This window comes from Manis pentadactyla, chromosome 4, assembly GCF_030020395.1.
Source record: "Manis pentadactyla isolate mManPen7 chromosome 4, mManPen7.hap1, whole genome shotgun sequence".
Taxonomy (NCBI): Eukaryota; Metazoa; Chordata; class Mammalia; order Pholidota; family Manidae; genus Manis; species Manis pentadactyla.
In genome coordinates this window covers 189,464,832-189,484,176 of record NC_080022.1, presented here as the reverse complement: position 1 = coordinate 189,484,176, position 19,345 = coordinate 189,464,832, and the positions used below count along the sequence as shown (strand labels likewise).

General features: G+C 48.1%; 1 protein-coding gene across 2 annotated transcripts in view; it reads left to right on the top strand.

The window, feature by feature from the left end:
• The window catches only part of NPLOC4 (NPL4 homolog, ubiquitin recognition factor), a 59,493-nt gene that overhangs the window by 17,420 nt on the left and 22,728 nt on the right, over nucleotides 1-19,345 (top strand). For both annotated transcript variants that reach the window (XM_036910596.2, XM_036910597.2), the window contains 7 exons: nucleotides 327-421; nucleotides 2,076-2,199; nucleotides 3,549-3,728; nucleotides 6,147-6,233; nucleotides 8,202-8,273; nucleotides 8,663-8,789; nucleotides 13,244-13,404. In XM_036910596.2, coding sequence (XP_036766491.2) covers nucleotides 327-421; nucleotides 2,076-2,199; nucleotides 3,549-3,728; nucleotides 6,147-6,233; nucleotides 8,202-8,273; nucleotides 8,663-8,789; nucleotides 13,244-13,404 — 846 coding nt within the window. The remainder of the gene's footprint in view (nucleotides 1-326; nucleotides 422-2,075; nucleotides 2,200-3,548; nucleotides 3,729-6,146; nucleotides 6,234-8,201; nucleotides 8,274-8,662; nucleotides 8,790-13,243; nucleotides 13,405-19,345) is intronic.

Below are 19,345 nucleotides of genomic sequence, written 5' to 3'. Positions count from 1 at the left end.
GAGATTGAGAGTTACCATAATAATGCTGACTGGTGACTTATTAATGCTGAATCTGCGGTAACGAGGCCAGCCCGGTTTTTATGAGGTTCTTGCTTTGTCCTGCGCTTTTTTCCCCTGAAAATTTCCTGGTAGTTACTTGACTTGGAGCATTTTGTATTTAATAGAGATTCATTATACTCTTGAGAGGTCACTGGTGCACACAGACTTGGTTCTAACCTGGAATGATCCATGAGGGCCAGGCACCCATTCTCCGTAGCTCTCCCCGGGGCCTGGCGGGAGCTCGGTCGCCCTGCCCCTGTGACAGTACTGACTGTGTGTTCTGGCAGCCATTTGATGAGGACTACCTGAACCATCTTGAGCCTCCCGTGAAGCACATGTCCTTCCACGCCTACATCCGGAAGCTGACTGGAGGGGCTGACAAGTAAGCAACCTGAGTGCAGTCAAGTGGCGCCAGAGGCTTCTGTGTGCAGAGCTCGTCTTGTGCATCTGGCAGGTGTTGCTTGAAACCTCTGGGCCTGTAAATGAGAAAAGTAAAGGTCAGGGTCTAGGCACAGAGCAGCTGAATTCATGAATTTGCCCTGATGGTAGAAAAGAAACAGGTGGCTAGAGACTCGGATGCCCTGCTGTCGTCCATGGTGCCCAGTGTGCTGGCAAATGCCAGGCTGGTGATAGGCTCTTTGAAGGCCCATGGGGACCTCACAACCCCCCCCTTGGTATGTGATTCCCTCAACTTAGTTGTACCCGAAGGTGGGTGGGATAAGGCCGTTTGTGTGTCAGTGGGGTCTGAGCCCATGCTCTGCTCTCTGGAGGTCATCTTGGCTCACCTGGTTCACAGCCCCTGCCAGCTCTTTGCCCTGGAGCCGCCTCTTTGTCAGCCTAACTTCACAGCCGTGGGAGCTGCAGTGAGTGGGCCAATGGTGCCTCAGCAGCGGCTGTCCCCAAGCATGCACTGTGGGCAGAGGCCTCTTGGGCCGCGTGCAGTGCAGCTAAGACAGTGGGAGAGCTGGGAGCATTTTGGTTTCTTAAACCATGTCAGCACATGCCTCTGTGACCCCCCTTCTGTTGACTGGGCCATCGTACCATGATTTCGTGAGTCTCCGTCAATGCAACAAGCAGGGCCAGTGGCTGAACCCAAGTCAGCAGCATTGTGTGAAAAATATCGTGTTGGCCTGATTATAGTTTTTCTCTGACAACCCAGTGACATCCTAAAACGATTTTCTAAAAAAGTTAGACAAGGAGAAAAAAATCTCACTTGAAGTCCATTCTTGACTGTCAGTGGGGTAAGCTATGGACCTTTCTGGACTAGGAAATGAGTAGAGATTCATTGTGCTGAAATCTGTCAGTCTGCTGTCAGTCTAGGTCAAGGACCATGGCCTCCTGTGGGGCACATTTGTACTCTTGTTAACGTGTAGATATGGCAGTCGTTGCCTCATCTGCTATGGCACGTGCCATAGCAGCCTGCCATTGGCTGTCGAGGAGAGATTGAATTTTGGGGCCATTTTGTGAATGGGAAACTGGCCACGGGTGAAGTCAGTTGTGTAGCTTTTCCCTGCCAAGTTCAGGGTGGGTCACAGGACTTGGCAATCTCCTAGGAATAGTTTTTATCTGAGTCACAAGCAGAGTGCTGATGTCTCTGATACGTATCCTAATCAGGTTTTTCCTGTGACTAAGAATTTTTTACAAATGCCCAAGTACTAGACCCATAATGTAAATGTTGCTCATAAATTAATAAAACTTAAAAAGAGCTCCATTTCCTCTCAGTGGCATGGATTAGATCAATAGGCACCCAATAGAATTCTTCAAGATCTTCATGGGTTTTTTTGACAGGCAGTAAAAACTGAAACTAGATAGGAAGATAATGATGCAGTCTCCTACTGTCTGAGTGTCTGGGACAGAAGCTAGAACCCCAGCAGAGGGAGTTTGGGCACGTTTTTCCCTTCTGTGGCCTACCGCGCATGTAGCTCCTTGGAGCTCTGTCCAGGAGACATAAGGTACTGGGCGAGTTGTTTCCAGTGTGCTGCTAAACTTTATGCCACTGTAATGCTTACCTTACACAGTTGTGTCTTCTTTATCAGGGGGAAATTCATCGCCCTGGAGAACATTAGCTGCAAGATCAAATCCGGGTGTGAGGGGCACCTTCCTTGGCCCAGTGGCATCTGCACCAAGTGCCAGCCAAGTGCCATCACACTGAACAGACAGGTGAGACAGCCACTGCATCTGGCTTGCAGCGGGAAGCAGATTGGCTTTCAGAGCTGAGGAGTGAGAATTCCCAGAAGAGACCCCTCCTAGGAGAGAGGCGGCCACCAGCAGAGTGTTAATATGGCCAATTCTCAGGGATTTTTGACTGACCAATTGACCCTTTCTTGGAGATCATACACTGAAGACGTTATTTGCAAGATCTCTCTGCTCTCATAGCATAGAGGGAGGCTTTCAGTGTTCTCTTCTGTGGCTTGTATGAAGGCAGAATTTTCTTGGTGACTTTAAAATGCTCAGGGTTGTAGCTTTGCCTTTTAAGAAGTTGTGGCTGTGGCAGCTGTTACCAGAACCATCCTGGGCCCAGCTCAGCACCTGTCTAGGCCGGGTTAAGGAGGAGGAAGAGCACAAGGGAACACCACACTGGTTCCGGCCGTTTCCAATCCTTCTGTCCGTCCGTTGAGGCCTGGCTACCTGGGAGAAGGTTGCGCCTCCTGCCTGTTTGGCAACCTCTTTCTTCCTTCCCTTTTCTTTCCCTTCCTTCCTCCCTCTCTGTCTCTCTTTTTTTTTAAAATTATTTTTTATTGAAGGGTAGTTGACACACAGTATTACATTACATTAGTTTCAGGTGTACAACGTAGTGATTCAACATTTATATACATGACAATTCTAGGTACCAGCTATCACCATACCAAGCTGTTACAATATCTTGACTATATTCCTTATGCTATACATTATATCCCGGTTACTTATTTATTTTACCATTGGAAGTGTGTACTTTTGTTGTTGTTGTTTTTGTTTTTGTTTTTGTTGGTGAGGGTATCTCTCATATTTATTGATCAAATGGTTGTTAACGACAATAAAATTCCGTATAGGGGAGTCAATGCTCAATGCACAATCATTAATCCACCCCAAGCCTAATTTTCGTCAGTCTCCAATCTTCTGAGGCATAACAAACAAGTTCTTACATGGAGAACAAATTCTTACATAGTGAATAAGTTACATAGTGAACAGTACAAGGGCAGTCATCACAGAAACTTTTGGTTTTGCTCATGCATTCCTCTCTGTCTCTCTTTTCGGAAACGATTTTTTGCCTTAGAGATTGGATTGGGAAAACCTGCAGTTCAGTTCAGGTGAAGTCCCAGTAAGATGAATTTGAATTAATTTGTGGAGGACACCTATCCCTACCCCACGCACTCACCAGAATCTGAAGTGGTCTTTGGGGCAGAACAGTTTCTTAAAGCATTGTGTGTGTGCATTTAAAGAGCTAGGTTAAGATATTTTTGAATGGTTAAATACAAAAATCATTTATTTTTTGATGGTTCTCATTTAGCCCATTGTTGTTAATTCTACAGAAATACAGACACGTGGACAATATCATGTTTGAGAATCACACAGTTGCTGATCGCTTCCTTGACTTCTGGAGGAAGACGGGGAACCAGCATTTTGGGTATTTGTATGGCCGGTATACAGAGCACAAAGACATTCCGCTTGGCATCAGGGCTGAAGTAGCTGCCATTTACGAGCCTCCCCAGGTAGGCGTGCCCAGCTTAAACAGCCCTCGGCCTGGTTCTTTGCTTTGGAGGCTGTGTGGTGCCCTTTCCACATGGCACGTTGCTCCTCCTGCTTTATCATTTGTCTATCTGAACATCTCTCTGTGCACACATGTGCACACGCACATGCGGACACATGCATGCTCATGCACACACACACAGTATTTATTTTCTGAATTACTGGAGAGTAAGATCATGGCCCCTAAATACGTCAGTGTGTTTTTCCAAAGAAGAAGGATATTCTGACTAGTACATTTATCAACTTAAGTAAATTGAACATTGATACAATGTTTCCATCTCATCTGCCATCTGTGTTCTACTTCTGTCAGTTGCCCCGAAAGTCACACAGTTGCCCCCTCTCTTCTCTTACTCTGTATCTCCTCTGCCCCGCCTTCAGTCAGCTGTCCCAGGAACAAAGGAATTAGAGGACCACAGTTAGGCATGTTATGTATTTCATGCCCCACACAGCTGTCTCAGAATGACAGCACCGGCCTCACTCCAGTTTAGGACTGGAATCAGGTCAGGATTTCCTGGTGGGCGGGAGATAGTCCTTAGGGTACAACCGACCACTGGGACCAGCAGCGGGTACTGTGTGTGCTGAAATGGGCGTGCTCGTGCCTGCAGTGCTCTGTGACACCGAGGAAGCAGGTGGGTGGGGAATGAGGAGAGGTGCGGGTAGGACACATTACGCATTGGCGGCTGAATCTGGGTGGTAGGTATGTAGGTGTTCATGGTAAATTCTTTAAACTTTGCTATACATTTGTAATTTCTTATAAAAAAGTTGACAGAACTTGGCATTTCCAAAGTCAAATCTACAAACTAGGGACCCCCTTCATTCCATTCCTCCCTCCTCTGCAGGTAGCCCCACTTTTGGTTCATAGTTCTGAGGTTTGAATGTTTTAATATAAGCACTACCCACACAACTGCCCATCCTGTCTCCCTCTGTTGTTTGTGTGTGTGCCACACCATGTGCACTGACCCCTGTGCTGTGTCTGGGCACCACTCCCTGGCTGACTGACTTTTTGAGTACACTCGGGTCTGAAACTGTAGGCCTGCGTACAGCCGACACTCCGCTCCCTGGCTGTGTCACACGCTCCTGGCTGTGGCCTGCCCCTGTTGACATGTTTGTGTTCACTGAAAGCTGCAGATGATGTGCTTGCTGTGGCCTTTTTGGCTCCTTTGAAAGGAGACACCAGATGGCAACAGAGGCCTGGTCAGAGGAGAGAGACAGGGATCTCCCTCAGGGACGCGCAGGCGCTCTGCACACAGGCTGTGTCTGGGAGCCCGAGGTGCTCATGTTCAGCTCTGAGGAGGGTCTCGTCCTGAAGAGTTTCAGCAGTTCTGTGGAAAGTGTGATCCAAGGAGGAATCGGAACAGAGACCTCCGGCGTCCGGACCGCGGACCTCAGCTGAGGCCGGGCTCTGTGCACCAGTGGAGCTCTGGTCTGGGCTCCTGGAGGCAGGGGCGGGGGCCTCTCGGGGCCTCCAGCCCGTGAGACGCTGGAGCTAGTGCTGCCACATGTCCTGAGACAAAATCCTTGGGTTTGTTCTGAGTTTGTGATTTGACTTGCTCAGGGGTGTTAATGATTTCCCTGTGGCTGGTACCCAGCAATGCAAAGTTCTTCTGTTGCTTTGCCAGAATTTGGCTAATTACTAGGATATACCCAGTCAGTGTTGCTCAATTTGGGATTACCTTCACTTTCCTGTTCCTGCACTGAGGTTTCTGCTCAGTACAATACTTGCTGCTAATGACCCACAGGCTGCATTTCAGCACAGATTACAGATCGGCAAGCTTTGTCCACTGCAGGAAGTTGGGGTCCTGTGGCCAGGTGAGGTTGCCTGGGAGCCAGCCAGAGCCTGAGCCCATCTACTGCCCTGAGCCGAGTGTTGCAGCTGCCAGCCGGCTGGCTGCCCATCTCAGGTGTCTTTCCGTTTGCTCAGGGTTGTGTCTGTCCCCCTTACCCCATACCTCTCCTGTAGAGCTTGGCACTGTTCCTGCACACATTTCCCAATTTACAGCCCTAGTACTGCCTATAATCTAGCCATGCCTGTTTGGAGTGGAACTACATTCAAGGGAGTTTTGAAACTAGCTCCTTTCCCCAGCGAAGGAACCTTAGGAAAACGTGTGGAGAGCCTTCCTTAGCTCTGAACCACCACACACGTGTTACAGAGCTGACGGAAACTAGCCGAATATCACACCTCATTTTCCAAGTCTTGATTGGAAGCGCACTGTTGTCTGAGGAGGGAAAAGCCTGGGGGGCTGGGGCTGTGTGTTGTGGGGCCTTAAGTGTTTGACAAGGGGGCCCAGTCCTCCTTGGTGCCCCTGAGGCCACCCAGAGCTGAGTAGCTGTGCTGCTGCTCTGAGACCACTTCTCACCTTCTCCCCGTAATGCCTCCACAGATTGGTACACAGAACAGCTTGGAGCTCCTTGAAGACCCCAAAGCCGAGGTAGTCGATGAGATTGCTGCCAAACTCGGCCTGAGGAAGGTACTGAGGCTTTCTGTTGGCCCTTGAGGGGGCCCTAGGCTCTGGCTGGGGACATCCAGGTGGGTGGCATGGCCAGGCTTCATCTGGGACTGAACTCCAGCTGCTAAAGGTCAGGTGCAGGCCCAGCACGTTTTGAAGCCTCCTGTTTTTAACTGGGTGCTGGTAGCTTTTATGTTTCCTCTGACTTAAAGTAAAACAAGAACATTGCCCTGAGCATAAAAAACCAAAAAATGGTCCCCATGCAGGGGCTGGTACATTTAAATCTGCTGACCACACTTCCTGAGAACTGCCTCAAAGAGGGGAGGAGGGAAGCAGCCAGGAGCCAGACTCCCTCTTGCCCTGGAGGGGACCTCTAGGCCAGTTGTGTGTCCTTCCGCCTACTGTGGCACACACACACACACACACCCCTGTGGTGCACCTTTGCTTCACACATACACCTGTGGCACACCTTTGCCACACACATACACTCTCTCTCTCTCTCTCTCTCTCTCTCTCTCTCTCTCTCTCTGCTTCAGTCACTATGGGATTTCCTGTTAAGTTTAGACGTCCCAAGTGTGTAAGCCTTCCTGGTTTTACTGGATAGTTAGATGGGAGTTTCCTTTTTGAGTTTCTTTTTGAGTCTGTTGATCTAGTCTATCCTAGGTAAAATTTATCCTTGCTAAAACTCCCAGGAACTATAAAGATGGGTATTTACAGGTCCATGTTGAACAGGCATTTTAATACATCTTAGAAGTTCTCTGTTCATAGTTATATATACTTTATCCTTTATTTCCTAATCGATTTAGAAAATGAAAAATTACGTACAGTTAAAGGGGGAAAATTGGAAATGTGCTTCATAACTTAAGAATGTTCTAGAGCAAAGTCACTATATGATTTTAAGAAAAAATGTCCTATTTCTGATAAGGAGTCAGCATCTTGATTTAGGGTCATATTTTGATTTAAACTCTGAAAGTTTCTCTTGTTCAAAAGAGAAATCGGTGCAGGTCTTGATTGTTACAAGCGTGTAGCTCATGGTGATCATAATTATAGTAGATCTGGAACTTACTTCAGTGTATTTCTCCAAAACCCTCGTTCCTTGGCCCTTACTTTGCTCAGCTTGATTCTGATTCTGCTTTATTTACTGCTTGAGGTCACTTACCCTCTAAGTCTCACTTTCTCCATTGCCATCTTCCTTGGGTTCTTTGCTTCATGTGGGCAGTTTTAAAGAAAATAAGTCTCCAAGATCTCTGTGTCATCTGTAGGAAACGGATGTGAAGAGTTCTGTATTAGATGTTAGGCACCAGATCACTTCTCCAAAGGACAGAAGTGGGGTGTGTGTCCAGATTCCAGGCCTCCTCGTCAACCTCCTGGCCAGGGCTGGTTTAGGAAGGCTTCATGGGCACAGGAGCGCTGGGGGCCACAGATCACACAGACGGCACCGTGATGGCAGAATGCGCAGGGAGGCCAACCCTGCCTCATGCTCTGGGTGGTGGTAGGGTGCACTGGTGACCCCTCAGACCCTTGTGCCCCGAAGCTTCCTTTGGCTCCCAGTGGAATTCAAAGGGCAGCTGGGCAGGGTCTCCTTTGTACTATTCCTTCTTACTGTAAGGGCCTTCCCTAGGATCTGTTTTCTATCTCATAGAGAAAGCCCTAGCGTCTGAACAACTTTGTCTTTATGATGTGTTTGCTGTCTGTCTTCTTCCTTGGTGACGGCTCCCTGTTTGCTGACATCCTGCTGACCTTGTCCACCAGCAGTTGGTACTGTAGGGACTTCTGATGGGTGGATGAACTCTGCTCATTTACTCTCATCTCCAGCCCGGCAGCAGCAGAGGAGGTTGGCCGGTGTCTGCTGAGCAGAGCCCGAGAGCCCAGGTGTGGCCTGACAGCCTTGTGGAGGAGCACCGATCTTAAGCTCCTCGGGCAGAAGCCAGGGAACATTTGTCATCTATTTGGGGAAAGACTCGGAAGATACTTTCCTTTTTCATGCAGGTTGGCTGGATATTTACAGACCTCGTCTCAGAAGACACCCGAAAGGGTACAGTCCGGTACAGTCGAAATAAGGTGAGGTGGGTGGGGTGCCTGCTGAGCCTCCAGCACTGGCTTGCGTGCACCCGAGGGTCTCTCCACAGCTCATCTTGGCTTTTAGTCCAAAATATTTTCAACACAGTGTTCCTGACAAATTAAGGCTGGGTTTGTAAATTCTGTTGCTTGGAGCAAAACCCACCTGGCTTTTACAAACCAGTGCTTTTTAGAGGTGTGGCCTGCCTCGTGCTTCTGGCCTTCAGAGTCACTTGTGGTTTATATGAGGAGTCCATAGGGCTAGCATTGGAAGGGTTTGTTTCACTGCAGGTTTTCACGTGTTATGATTTAGTTCTTAGTATTTTCTAAAGAAATAGAAGCAGTTTTTGACATGATCTGTAAAACTTGATACGCTGGTTCTCTTTCCTTAGGACACATATTTTCTGAGTTCAGAAGAATGCATCACTGCAGGAGACTTCCAAAATAAACACCCCAACATGTGTCGGCTGTCTCCAGATGGACACTTCGGATCCAAGTTCGTCACTGCAGTAGCTACAGGTATAAGTGGGGACGGAGTCACAGCACAGATATCACTTCCTTGTTAGTATGTTTTGTTTCAGGAGCTTTGTATTCTTGACTTACAGTGCATTTTCTCAATGGGCCAATGAAACATAGATTCCCCTTTCTGGTTTATGGTAAAAATCCTGAACTTACAGTGTCACCTGCAGAACTGCTTCTCACTGCCTCAAGGTGGCTCTTCTCATCTAGTCCTGGGCCCAGGGGAGCTTGATTCCAGATCCGAGCCCCGTCAGCCTTTGCTCTCCTTCGCAGTAGCCAAATGTGACTTGCTGTGCGGGAGAAAAGGGATGTGCTGTTTCTGTTGTCGGTTTTTGACATCATGAATGGGGGTGTCCTTTAAGAAACTGTTTCTACAGCTTTTTTTGGGATGATGTGTGGGTGTGTGGTGTTATTTCTGTTCATGCGATGTACATTACATACATGATAAAAGATTATGGCCTCTAAAAAAGTGGCACAACATCTTTTATAACATGGTTGAGATAGGTTGTTCTAGAAAGACAGGACCATACTGTTTACAAGGAATAAGAGTTTGAAACTTGGAGACCCAACTCATAAAAACATAATCTGGTCTGTTTTTTTAAAGTAAACACTTAGCCCCATCCTGTGAGGACCTGGTTTCTACCCTAAGAGTCGATAATCCAGTTCATTGATGGTGACCATCCTTCCCAGTTCTGGAGAAAGAAGCATGCCCCCAATTAATAAACACTGGTTTACAGACAGCCGGAATGTACAAGTAACCAGATATTTCATTAATCCCAGTTGAGCCTGTGGGAACCATGAAGAAAAGCATCTGTCACACCATCAGAGTTTTTAAGATCCACTGATTGAAGATCCACTGGATTGACAGGCACCTTCTTTTTGAAACGAATGTGGTTTGAGGAGTGAAAGGCAGTGCTAGTTTGTGTCAGGGACAAGTTTACTTCCTTAAGTTGTTGCTACACCAGGTGTCAGGTGCCTAAGGGAGTGGATGGGGTGCTGGCCAGGAGCGGAGGAAGTGGTCCCCTGCTGCACGAGCCCGTCCAGGCAGCAGGAGGGCAACTGAGACCCAGCGCCAGGGTGGGGAGCAGAGAACACGCACTTGGGCGTCATGCGGGATTTGGCCAAGCCAGCAAGCTCTGTGCTGAGAGAGCGGAAGGAGAGTAGCTTTCCACCGCCTGCATCCCGTTCCGTTGCCCCTCCACTGGGCTGACATTCTGGGGGCAGTAGGCTGGACTGGTAGTTCTCAAGCCTGTCAGACTGGACGCCACATTTTTAGAACATCTTGTGATACTCCTTTACTATCCAGAAATGAAGAATCATAGGGAATACTCTGCCAGTACATCCTGGGAAAGCTGAGCAGTGGCCTGAGCTCAGCGCGAAGGAGAAGTGGTGGTGAGGGCGCACGCGGCAGGCTGGGGTTGGCATGTCAGGCTGGCGGTGCCGTGACGGCTGGAGCTGGGGTGGGGGTGGTCCTGCGCGGGCTGGGCTGCAGACAGTGCCAGTGGCTCTGCTGCAGTGACCTGCCCTCCTGGATGCCTGGCAGTGCTGCCCGGCCCTGAGCTGGGCAGTGTCCCCTGCTTGCACGGTACTGCACTCCTGGGGAACGTCCTGTGTGTTAGAGCTGTGTGCATTTGCTTTTGCTGTTCTGTGTGATTGGTTCTAATCTCCGGTTATCATAATAGGGGTTTTTGCCCCTGTGGGTGTGCAGGGGATGTTCCAGGTCACGGGGTGCATGGACCAGTTCTTTTATTTGCGGGATCCTCCCACACATGGCAGAGCGTCTGATGTCTCTGACCCCGGCCTGCTGAAGCGGGCAGCCCCCGCCCCGTCACTGGGGCCGGCAGCATTACCTCGCCGGTGCCCAGAGCTGCTCCCGGGAGCACCGTGGTTTCGGGCTCCCGTGGTGGCCGAGCCTCTTGGTGACGGTTTCTGTGGGGAATTCCATGATGGACCAGAAGAACTGGTGCACCTTTAGAATTAGAATTAGTTTCTGACTTGGGGGCTGCCTGTACCTTCAGTTACTGATTCATCCCCTTGTTGGGACTTTGTGAATTATAGATTTTCTGTGGAATTTCTGCATCTGAAATAGGCACTTCACCGAAAGGCTTTAACTATGAGGCAGTAGACAGTTTACAGTAAGGTCTGCAGCAGAGCCCTTCTGTTTCTGTGCTGAATTGTCTCCCCAGTGATGTCGTGAGATACTCAGGCTCACAATTCTGTCCCTTTCCCAGGGGGCAGCCGAGGAACAGGGGGTTATCCAAATGTCATAGATCTTCTAACTCCAAATGAAGTTCTTCCCCTACATCTGTGGTTCTTGACCAGGGACATGTGGTACCCGGTGGAGCTGTTTGAAACCCGTCCATTGCCCAGAGTTCCTGATAGGCCAAGAGGGAGCCAGCCTAGTGGCGGTCATTCCCTGGAGACCAGGCCACTGCATCCTGGGGTGCATGGTGCCTCCGCAGCACAGTGCTCGCCTCTCCCCAAGCTGCTGGCCAAGCCATTAGCCCAGGTGCTAGGCAGCAGGCGCAGCAGGCCTGGCCCCTTGCTTCATGTCTGTGGCTCCCCACCCTCAAGAATGTCCCCAGCTTGAGGCCTTTAGAGGGAGAGAGCCAAGATTGTGTGTCATGAGCCTATGGGGCATAGTGGGAGGAAGACATGTATCAGAGCTCAAGCTCAGACTCCTGTTGGGATGCCGGCGCCTCTGTGTCTTGGTCATTGGGCATACCCGTTTATCTGAGCTGTGGAAACTACTTTCTGAGGAATCTCAGGAGCAGCTATGTCTGTGTTCCTTCTGTCAAAGCCCCTTCCCATCCACATGTGGGTGTCCTGACAGGCTGATCTGGGAAGGGAATGGTAGTTAACTTGTCTGGCCACCTCTGCATCCAACCAGTACTGGGTTTCTGGCAAGGTGAAATAAACCTCTCAAGATTTGGTCTCTTGCTCGATGTGGAAAAGGGGGGCTTAGTGAACGTATCTTTGGGGACTATCCATATGGACTAATTTTGCTTTTTTAGCAGCCTTCAGTTTTACAAATACTGTTCTCCATGTTTCTCTGGTTTTCAAATGCCAGATTTTTCTTTTCCTAATGACTTACCCCATTTTAATGATGAGTGTAAGAACAGTGCCCACAGTACTATGCCCACAGTAAAGTGATAGGCAAGTGCGCACCATGGGCGGCCCCGCCACACTCTTGCCCGGCCTCCACCTTGTCTCTTCACAGACCAGAGCCCTCATTTCTGGGGCCGTCACAGCCCTGAACACACTAGAGGGTGTAGGGCCCTGTGTCTGCTGCCCGATGTTAATATGGTGGTCATGGCTAGACCTGGCTGCCTCTCCCAGGTGTGTGGGCGCATGCAGGGGGATGCTAGACGGGTTCTCAGGTGTGCCTTTGGAGCCCAGTGTGACTCGGCATTTGGAAGCCAGCTGCTTCCAGCTCTGGTGTGCAAAGCGGAGCAGGCATCAGGCCCCTGGCTTGTCCCTTTGGAAACTGGCTTTGCCGCCGTCCTCCACCTATGCTGATTGTTGGCCCATCCAGCCTGGTTTCTGGTAAATGTTTGAAAGCTAGACAGACAACATTTCTGTTCCCTGATCAGTAACTTACTCTGTTTTGTCAGAAACTAAAATAGAGATATTGAGGTTTTCTTTAAATTCTCCAAAGCCGTAGAGAATAATGAACGTTAGAGTTGCCAGATGACTCTCATTCTGGAAGTGGCTGTATCTGTGGTGGGGAAGTCGGCATGTAAGTGGTCTTGGCTTACCTCTTGCAGAGGCTCGGGCTGCGTCCTCACAGCCAGGCACCTGCTTGGTTTCACCTGACCACATCACGCCCCCTCAGCAGCTTTTTGTACCACTGACCTTTCCCTACATCCCACTAGAGGTTTTTATGGAGTGGCTGAGCATGGTAAAGGGCGAAAGGCACGGAGGGCACTGTGCCCTTTGGTTGTGTCCACACCTGATGTGGCTGTGCAGGGTTCCAAGGTGGAGGCCGCCATGCGTGCTACAAACACCGGCACTGTTTTTAGTGAGCGTGGTCTCTGCTGCTCTTGTCCCTCATGCCTGCACCTCTCCTTGCCTGCAGAGGAGCTCACCCCTGTCTCCCATGCACTCAGGAAAGGAGGTTTGCTAGATGCAGGGCTCTGCCTGTCACTCACACACCTGCAGAAACCAAGAGCCCAAGTACCTGGTGATGCTCTGTGTAGTTTTGGGCAGATATTGGAGAGCGTTCAGCAATCTTTCCCAATTCCGAGACCTCTGAGGAGCGGTGGTGGCATCTCCATGCCCTGTATTCGAGGTCTTGTGCTCAAGCCACTCGCAAAATTTTTATTGACCATTTTAGAATTCTTACCCAAGATCAACTCTTGAGTTTGTTCTATTGGTCTGAAGTGAAGAACATCAGATGGGACCCGTGCTGAGTATCTTTGGGTGGATTCTCATTGAAGGTCTTTGTCTTGCAGGTGGTCCCGACAACCAGGTCCACTTTGAAGGGTACCAGGTGTCCAATCAGTGCATGGCCCTGGTCCGTGACGAGTGCCTGCTGCCATGCAAGGATGCCCCTGAGCTCGGCTATGCCAAGGAGTCTAGCAGCGAGCAGTATGTGCCTGATGTGTTTTACAAGGTAAAAAAGTATGGTGATGCAAACAGTTAAGTAGATGGAAAACAGTGTGAACACTGTCTTGGCCTTTACTAATTCGGTGCTTTCTGGCCCTATAGCCATTAGTCAGCTGTGGTTGTTTGAGCCCAGCTTGTGGGTAGAGGCATCCTATAGCTTTCTGGGGCTTCTCATTAGCTACTCAGGCATCCATGATGTTAGGGCTTCTATCCAGAGGTGACAATAACATGCCCCGGGTCTGGGGTTGTGTGACACTAAGTGAGCAGCAGAGCTTCAAGCTTCTAGAAAATGAGAAGACGGTATGGCCAGGGCATCGCCAGGAGTAAAGCTGTGTGGTTGGTAATCAGGCTCTCCTGACGGGACCACAGCTTAAGCTAACAGTTTAGACAAATAATTGCCCATTTCTAAATCTTTGTTTCTTGTGAAAGCTATAAAAACTGTTTTTATTGAGAAATGTCTGGTTCGAACATGTAGAGTCAGGGCGTCCCTGGAGGACTAGAGACACGGATCTCATCTTCAGGCCTGAGCTGTTCCTAGTCTTAACCAAGGTGCCTACTTGGTCCCCATTCAGGGCAGATGCAGGTTTCGTCTGGCACCATTCTCCTGCCTGGAGGACCCCTTTCACATTTCTTACAGTGCAGGGCAGTTTTTGTCTGTCTGAAGCGTATTTTGTCATCACTGTTGAAGGGTACTTTCACTGTAAAGCATTCTGGGCTGGCAGATCGGCCCCGCTGTGGTGTTGCCGATGGGGAGCCAGTTGTCACCTTGTGTTCCTGTCTATGATGCAGCTTCCTGCTGGCTGCTCATCACATCCCCTCTTTATCACTGCCTTTTTGCAGTTTCATTGTGATGTGCCTGGGCACTTTTCCTCAGGTAGCCTGTGCTTGGGGTTTGTAGAGCTTCTTGGCTCTGTGGGTCTTTTAGCCGTTGTGTTGTTTTCTGTTTGTGCCTTGAAAAACTGCTGCAAAGGGCGGCCGTGGAACTGCACTGCGTGCTGCGCCTCAGCCCTGTGGTCTGGATCTGGGCAAGCGTGGCTGTGCTCTCTGCTCAGAGTATGTTGGGGATGGCCCTGGTCTCCGTCAAGGCTTTGGTGTCATCTGTGGCATGAGGCGTTGGCAGCGCTCAGTCCTGGGCACCAGGGCATGGTGGTGCACGGCGTGGCTGTTTGGTGCTTCTCCTTCGGGCTTGTGGGAGCAGCTGGGACTGCCACCAGCTTGGGCCTGGGGAGGGCTCCAGCTCCTGATTTGGCCACCCACCCAGATGATAAGGTCATCTGATTTTAAGTTCAGTTGATGAGTGACCCTAATTACTCACCAAACCTCCTTTGCCACATGAGGGAACATATTCACAGTCCTGGGGAAAAGGGTGGGAAGCACTTCCAGTAGGTTTCAGAGTTCTCTGCATGGCATCCATTCTTTGATTGCTCCCTCTCCCCTGGGGCTCCAGCCACACAGGCATCTGGCTGCTTCAGGTTGTCCCCCAGCTACTGATGCTCTGTTGATGTTATTTCGTCTGCCTGCTTCCTGTGTTCCACTGTGGCGGTTTCTGTTGCTATCTTCCGGCTCGTGCAGTGCCTGATCCCCAGTCCGTCCCAGCTAGGATATTTCATTGCTCCAAGTTCAGTTTGTCATTTTTGTTTCCCATGTTTCAGCTTAGCTTTTTGAACATGTGGGATACAGTTACCATGTCTGTTTTGATGTCCTTATCTACTAATTCTGCCACTGGATCCATTTCAATGAATTTTTCTTGCTGATTATGGGCTGCAGTCATGTTATTTTAAGGCCCCGTGTCCAGCGTTTGGGTTGTCTGTGGGTTTGCAGCTGTTGTCTGCTTGGATCATTTGTCTTTCCTCTTCACACACTTGGTGAGTTTTTGCCATGTGCTGGTCTTGGTGTGTTAAAAAGCCCTAGACCTCAGAGGACCTTTCCACCAGAGAGTACTTTGCCTTCCTCCAGTGGGGACACAGGGTGGTGGGCTGTCTGCCTCATCGAAGCAGTGCTCGGCTGGGCCAGATCTGACTTCCACTTGGGTAGGATGGTCTACTGCTGAAGCCTTTTCAGTGTCACCTCCAGATGTTCTGAGCAGTGGCTCCTGCCTGGGCAGAGTCTGAACTCTCAGCCTCTCATGATCCAAGACTGACAAACGCTCAGGCAGGAGAGGGCTTCGTCTCAGTGCCATTGATCCCTTTCCCTGGCTTTTCATCGATTGCTTTTATTTATTTATTTTTAAAAATTTTTATAAGAAGACATCTATTTATTGTTCCTGCAGAAAAGACCTGGAGTTATAAACACTAGTCTTAATGTGGGGTTAATTTTCTTTCTTCTTATTTTTTTTTAATTTTTGTTATCATTAATCTATAATTACATGAAAAACATTATGTTTACTAGGCTCCCCCCTTCACCAAGTCCCCCCCACAACCCCTACTACAGTCACTATCCATCAGCGTAGTAAGATGTTATAGAATCACTACTTGTCTTCTCTGTGTTGCACAGCCCTCCCCGTACCCCCCCACACACTATACATGCTAATCCTAATGCCTCCTTTCTTCTTCCCCACCCTTATCCCTCCCTTCCCTCCCATTCTCCCCAGTCCCTTTCCCTTTGGTAACTGTTAGTCCATTCTTGGGTTCTGTGAGTCTGCTGCTGTTTTGTTCCTTCCCGTTTTTGCTTTGTTCTCATACCTCACAGCGGAGTGAAATCCTTGGATACTTGTCTTTCTCCACCTGGCTTATTTCACTGAGCATAACACCCTCTAGCTCCATCCATGTTGTTGCAAATGGTAGGATTTGTTTTCTTCTTATGGGTGAATAATATTCCATTGTGTATATGCACCACATCTTCTTTACCCATTCATCTACTGATGGACACTTAGGTTGCTTCCATTTCTTGGCTATTGTAAATAGTGCTGCGATAAACATAGGGGTGCATCTGTCTTTTTCAAACTGGACTGCTGCATTCTTATGGTAAATTCCTAGAAGTGGAATTCCTGGGTCAAATGGTATGTCTATTTTGAGCATTTTGAGGAACCTCCATACTGCTTTCCACAATGGTTGAACTAATTTACATTCCCACCAACAGTGTAGGAGAGTTCCCCTTTCTCCACAACCTCGCCAACATTTGTTGTTGTTTGTCTTTTGGATGGTGGCGATCCTTACTGGTGTGAGGTGGTATCTCCTTGTGGTTTTAATTTGCATTTCTCTGATGATTAGCAATGTGGAGCATCTTTTCATGTGTCTGTTGGCCATCTGAATTTCTTCTTTGGAGAAGTGTCTGTTCAGCTCCTCTGCCCATTTTTTAATTGGATTATTTGCTTTTTGTCTGTTGAGGTGTGTGAGCTCTTTATATATTTTGGATGTCAAGCCTTTATTGGATCTGTCATTTACAAATATATTCTCCCATACTGTAGGGTTCCTTTTTGTTCTATTGATGGTATCCTTTGCTGTACAGAAGCTTTTCAGCTTAATATAGTCCCACTTGTTCATTTTTGCTTTTGTTTTCCTTGCCCGGGGAGATATGTTCATGAAGAAGTTACTCAAGTTTTTGTCCAAGAGATTTTTGCCTATGTTTTTTTCTAAGAGTTTTATGGTTTCATGACTTACATTCAGGTCTTTGATCCGTTTCGAATTTACTTTTGTATATGGGGTTAGACAGTGATCCAGTTTCATTCTCCTACATGTAGCTGTCCAGTTTTGCCAGCACCATCTGTTGAAGAGGCTGTCATTTCCCATTGTATGTCCATGGCTCCTTTATCATATATTAATTGACCATATATGTTTGGGTTTATGTCTGGATTCTCTAGTCTGTTCCATTGGTCTGCGGCTCTGCTCTTGTGCCAGTACCAAACTGTCTTGATTACTATGGCTTTGTAGTACAGCTTGAAGTTGGGGAGTGAGATCCCCCCTACTTTATTCTTCCTTCTCAGGATTGCTTTGGCTATTCGGGGTCTTTGGTGTTTCCATATGAATTTTTGAACTATTTGTTCCAGTTGGTTGAAGAATGTTGTTGGTAATTTGATAGGGATTGCATCAAATCTGTATATTGCTTTGGGCAGGATGGCCATTTTGACGATATTAATTCTTCCTAGCCAGGAGCATGGGATGAGTTTCCGTTTGTTAGTGTCCCCTTTAATTTCTCTTAAGAGTGTCTTACAGTTTTCAGGGTATAGGTCTTTCACCTCTTTGGTTAGGTTTATTCCTAGGTATTTTATTCTTTTTGATGCAATTGTGAATGGAATTGTTTTCCTGATTTCTCTTTCTATTGGTTCATTGTTAGTGTATAGGAAAGCCACAGATTTCTGTGTGTTAATTTTGTATCCTGCAACTTTGCTGTATTCTGATAACAGTTCTAGTAGTTTTGGAGTGGAGTCTTTAGGGTTTTTTATGTACAATATCATGCCATCTGCAAATAGTGACAGTTTAACTTCTTCATTACCAATCTGGATTCCTTGTATTTCTTTGTTTTGTCTGATTGCCGTGGCTAGGACCTCCAGTGCTATGTTAAATAACAGTGGGGAGAGTGGGCATCCCTGTCTTGTTCCCGATCTCAGAGGAAAAACTTTCAGCTTCTCGCTGTTCAGTATGATGTTAGCTGTGGGTTTATCATATATGGCCTTTATTATGTTGAAGTACTTGCCCTCTATACCCATTTTTCTGAGAGTTTTTATCATGAATGGATGTTGAATTTTGTCAAATGCTTTTTCAGCATCTATGGAGATGATCATGTGGTTTTTGTCCTTTTTGTTGATGTGGTGATGATGTTGATGGATTTTCGAATGTTGTACCATCCTTGCATCCCTGGGATGAATCCCACTTGGTTGTGGTGTATGATCCTTTTGATGTATTTTTGAATTCAGTTTGCTAATATTTTGTTGAGTATTTTTGCATCTATGTTCATCAGGGATATTGGTCTGTAGTTTTCTTTTTTGGTGGGGTCTTTGCCTGGTTTTGGTATTAGGGTGATGTTGGCTTCATAGAATGAGTTTGGGAGTATTCCCTCCTCTTCTATTTTTTGGAAAACTTTAACGAGAATGGGTATTATGTCTTCTCTGTATGTCTGATAAAATTCCGAGGTAAATCCATCTGGCCCGGGGGTTTTGTTCTTGTGTAGTTTTTTGATTACAGCTTCAATTTCTTTGCTTGTAATTGGTTTGCTTAAATTTTGTGTTTCTTCCTTGCTCAGTCTTGGAAGGTTGTATTTTTCTAGGAAGTTGTCCATTTCTTGTAGATTTTCCAGCTTGTTAGCATATAGGTTTTCATAGTAGTCTCTAATAATTCTTTGTCATCGACTGCTTTTTGCATCCCCAGGTCCCTTCTGTCAGCTGGTCCTGTGGCCGAAATACCGGGAGAGTGCCTGTCAGGAGCTTGGCCTCCCCCACCTCTCAGAGTTAAACAGCATCCCGTGTGGGGACCAGGCTTACACCCAGGCCCTGGTCTCCAGTTTTGTAGCCTGCCTGCCCTGCACATCTGCTGAAAGCTTGGCTGCTCTCTCTGTCTCCCGCAGGGGCTGTGTGACCAGCCACACTCCTGTCTTCAGGCTGGCATCAGCTGCCCCAGGCCACTGTCGGAACCCTTTGGGGTTCAGTCTGTTTGGTCCTTGTTTATCTTTGCTGCTCCCATAGATCTCTGACAGCCTCAAAGTGCAGCTCTTACCGTTTATTTGTTCCTTGTTGTGGGAGTGCTGACCTGCCTTGATGAGGAAGGGGAGGTCCTTTCCTTTTTCTTCTACCGTTCTCGCCCACTTTGAATATTTCATCATCCTGATCATGCTTCTGTTCTAGAATTTTCCTTACAGCCCTTTCATGATGAGGAAATTGTTGCTCCCATTCCAGTAGGATGGCCCTGGTTTGCCTGTAGGTGCACAGCAGCACCCACAGGGATTGTGACGCTGGCTTCCAGTGCGCCTTGTGCTTCCTGGGAGCTTTGTGGGTATTTCTTCTGATCCTCACAGCA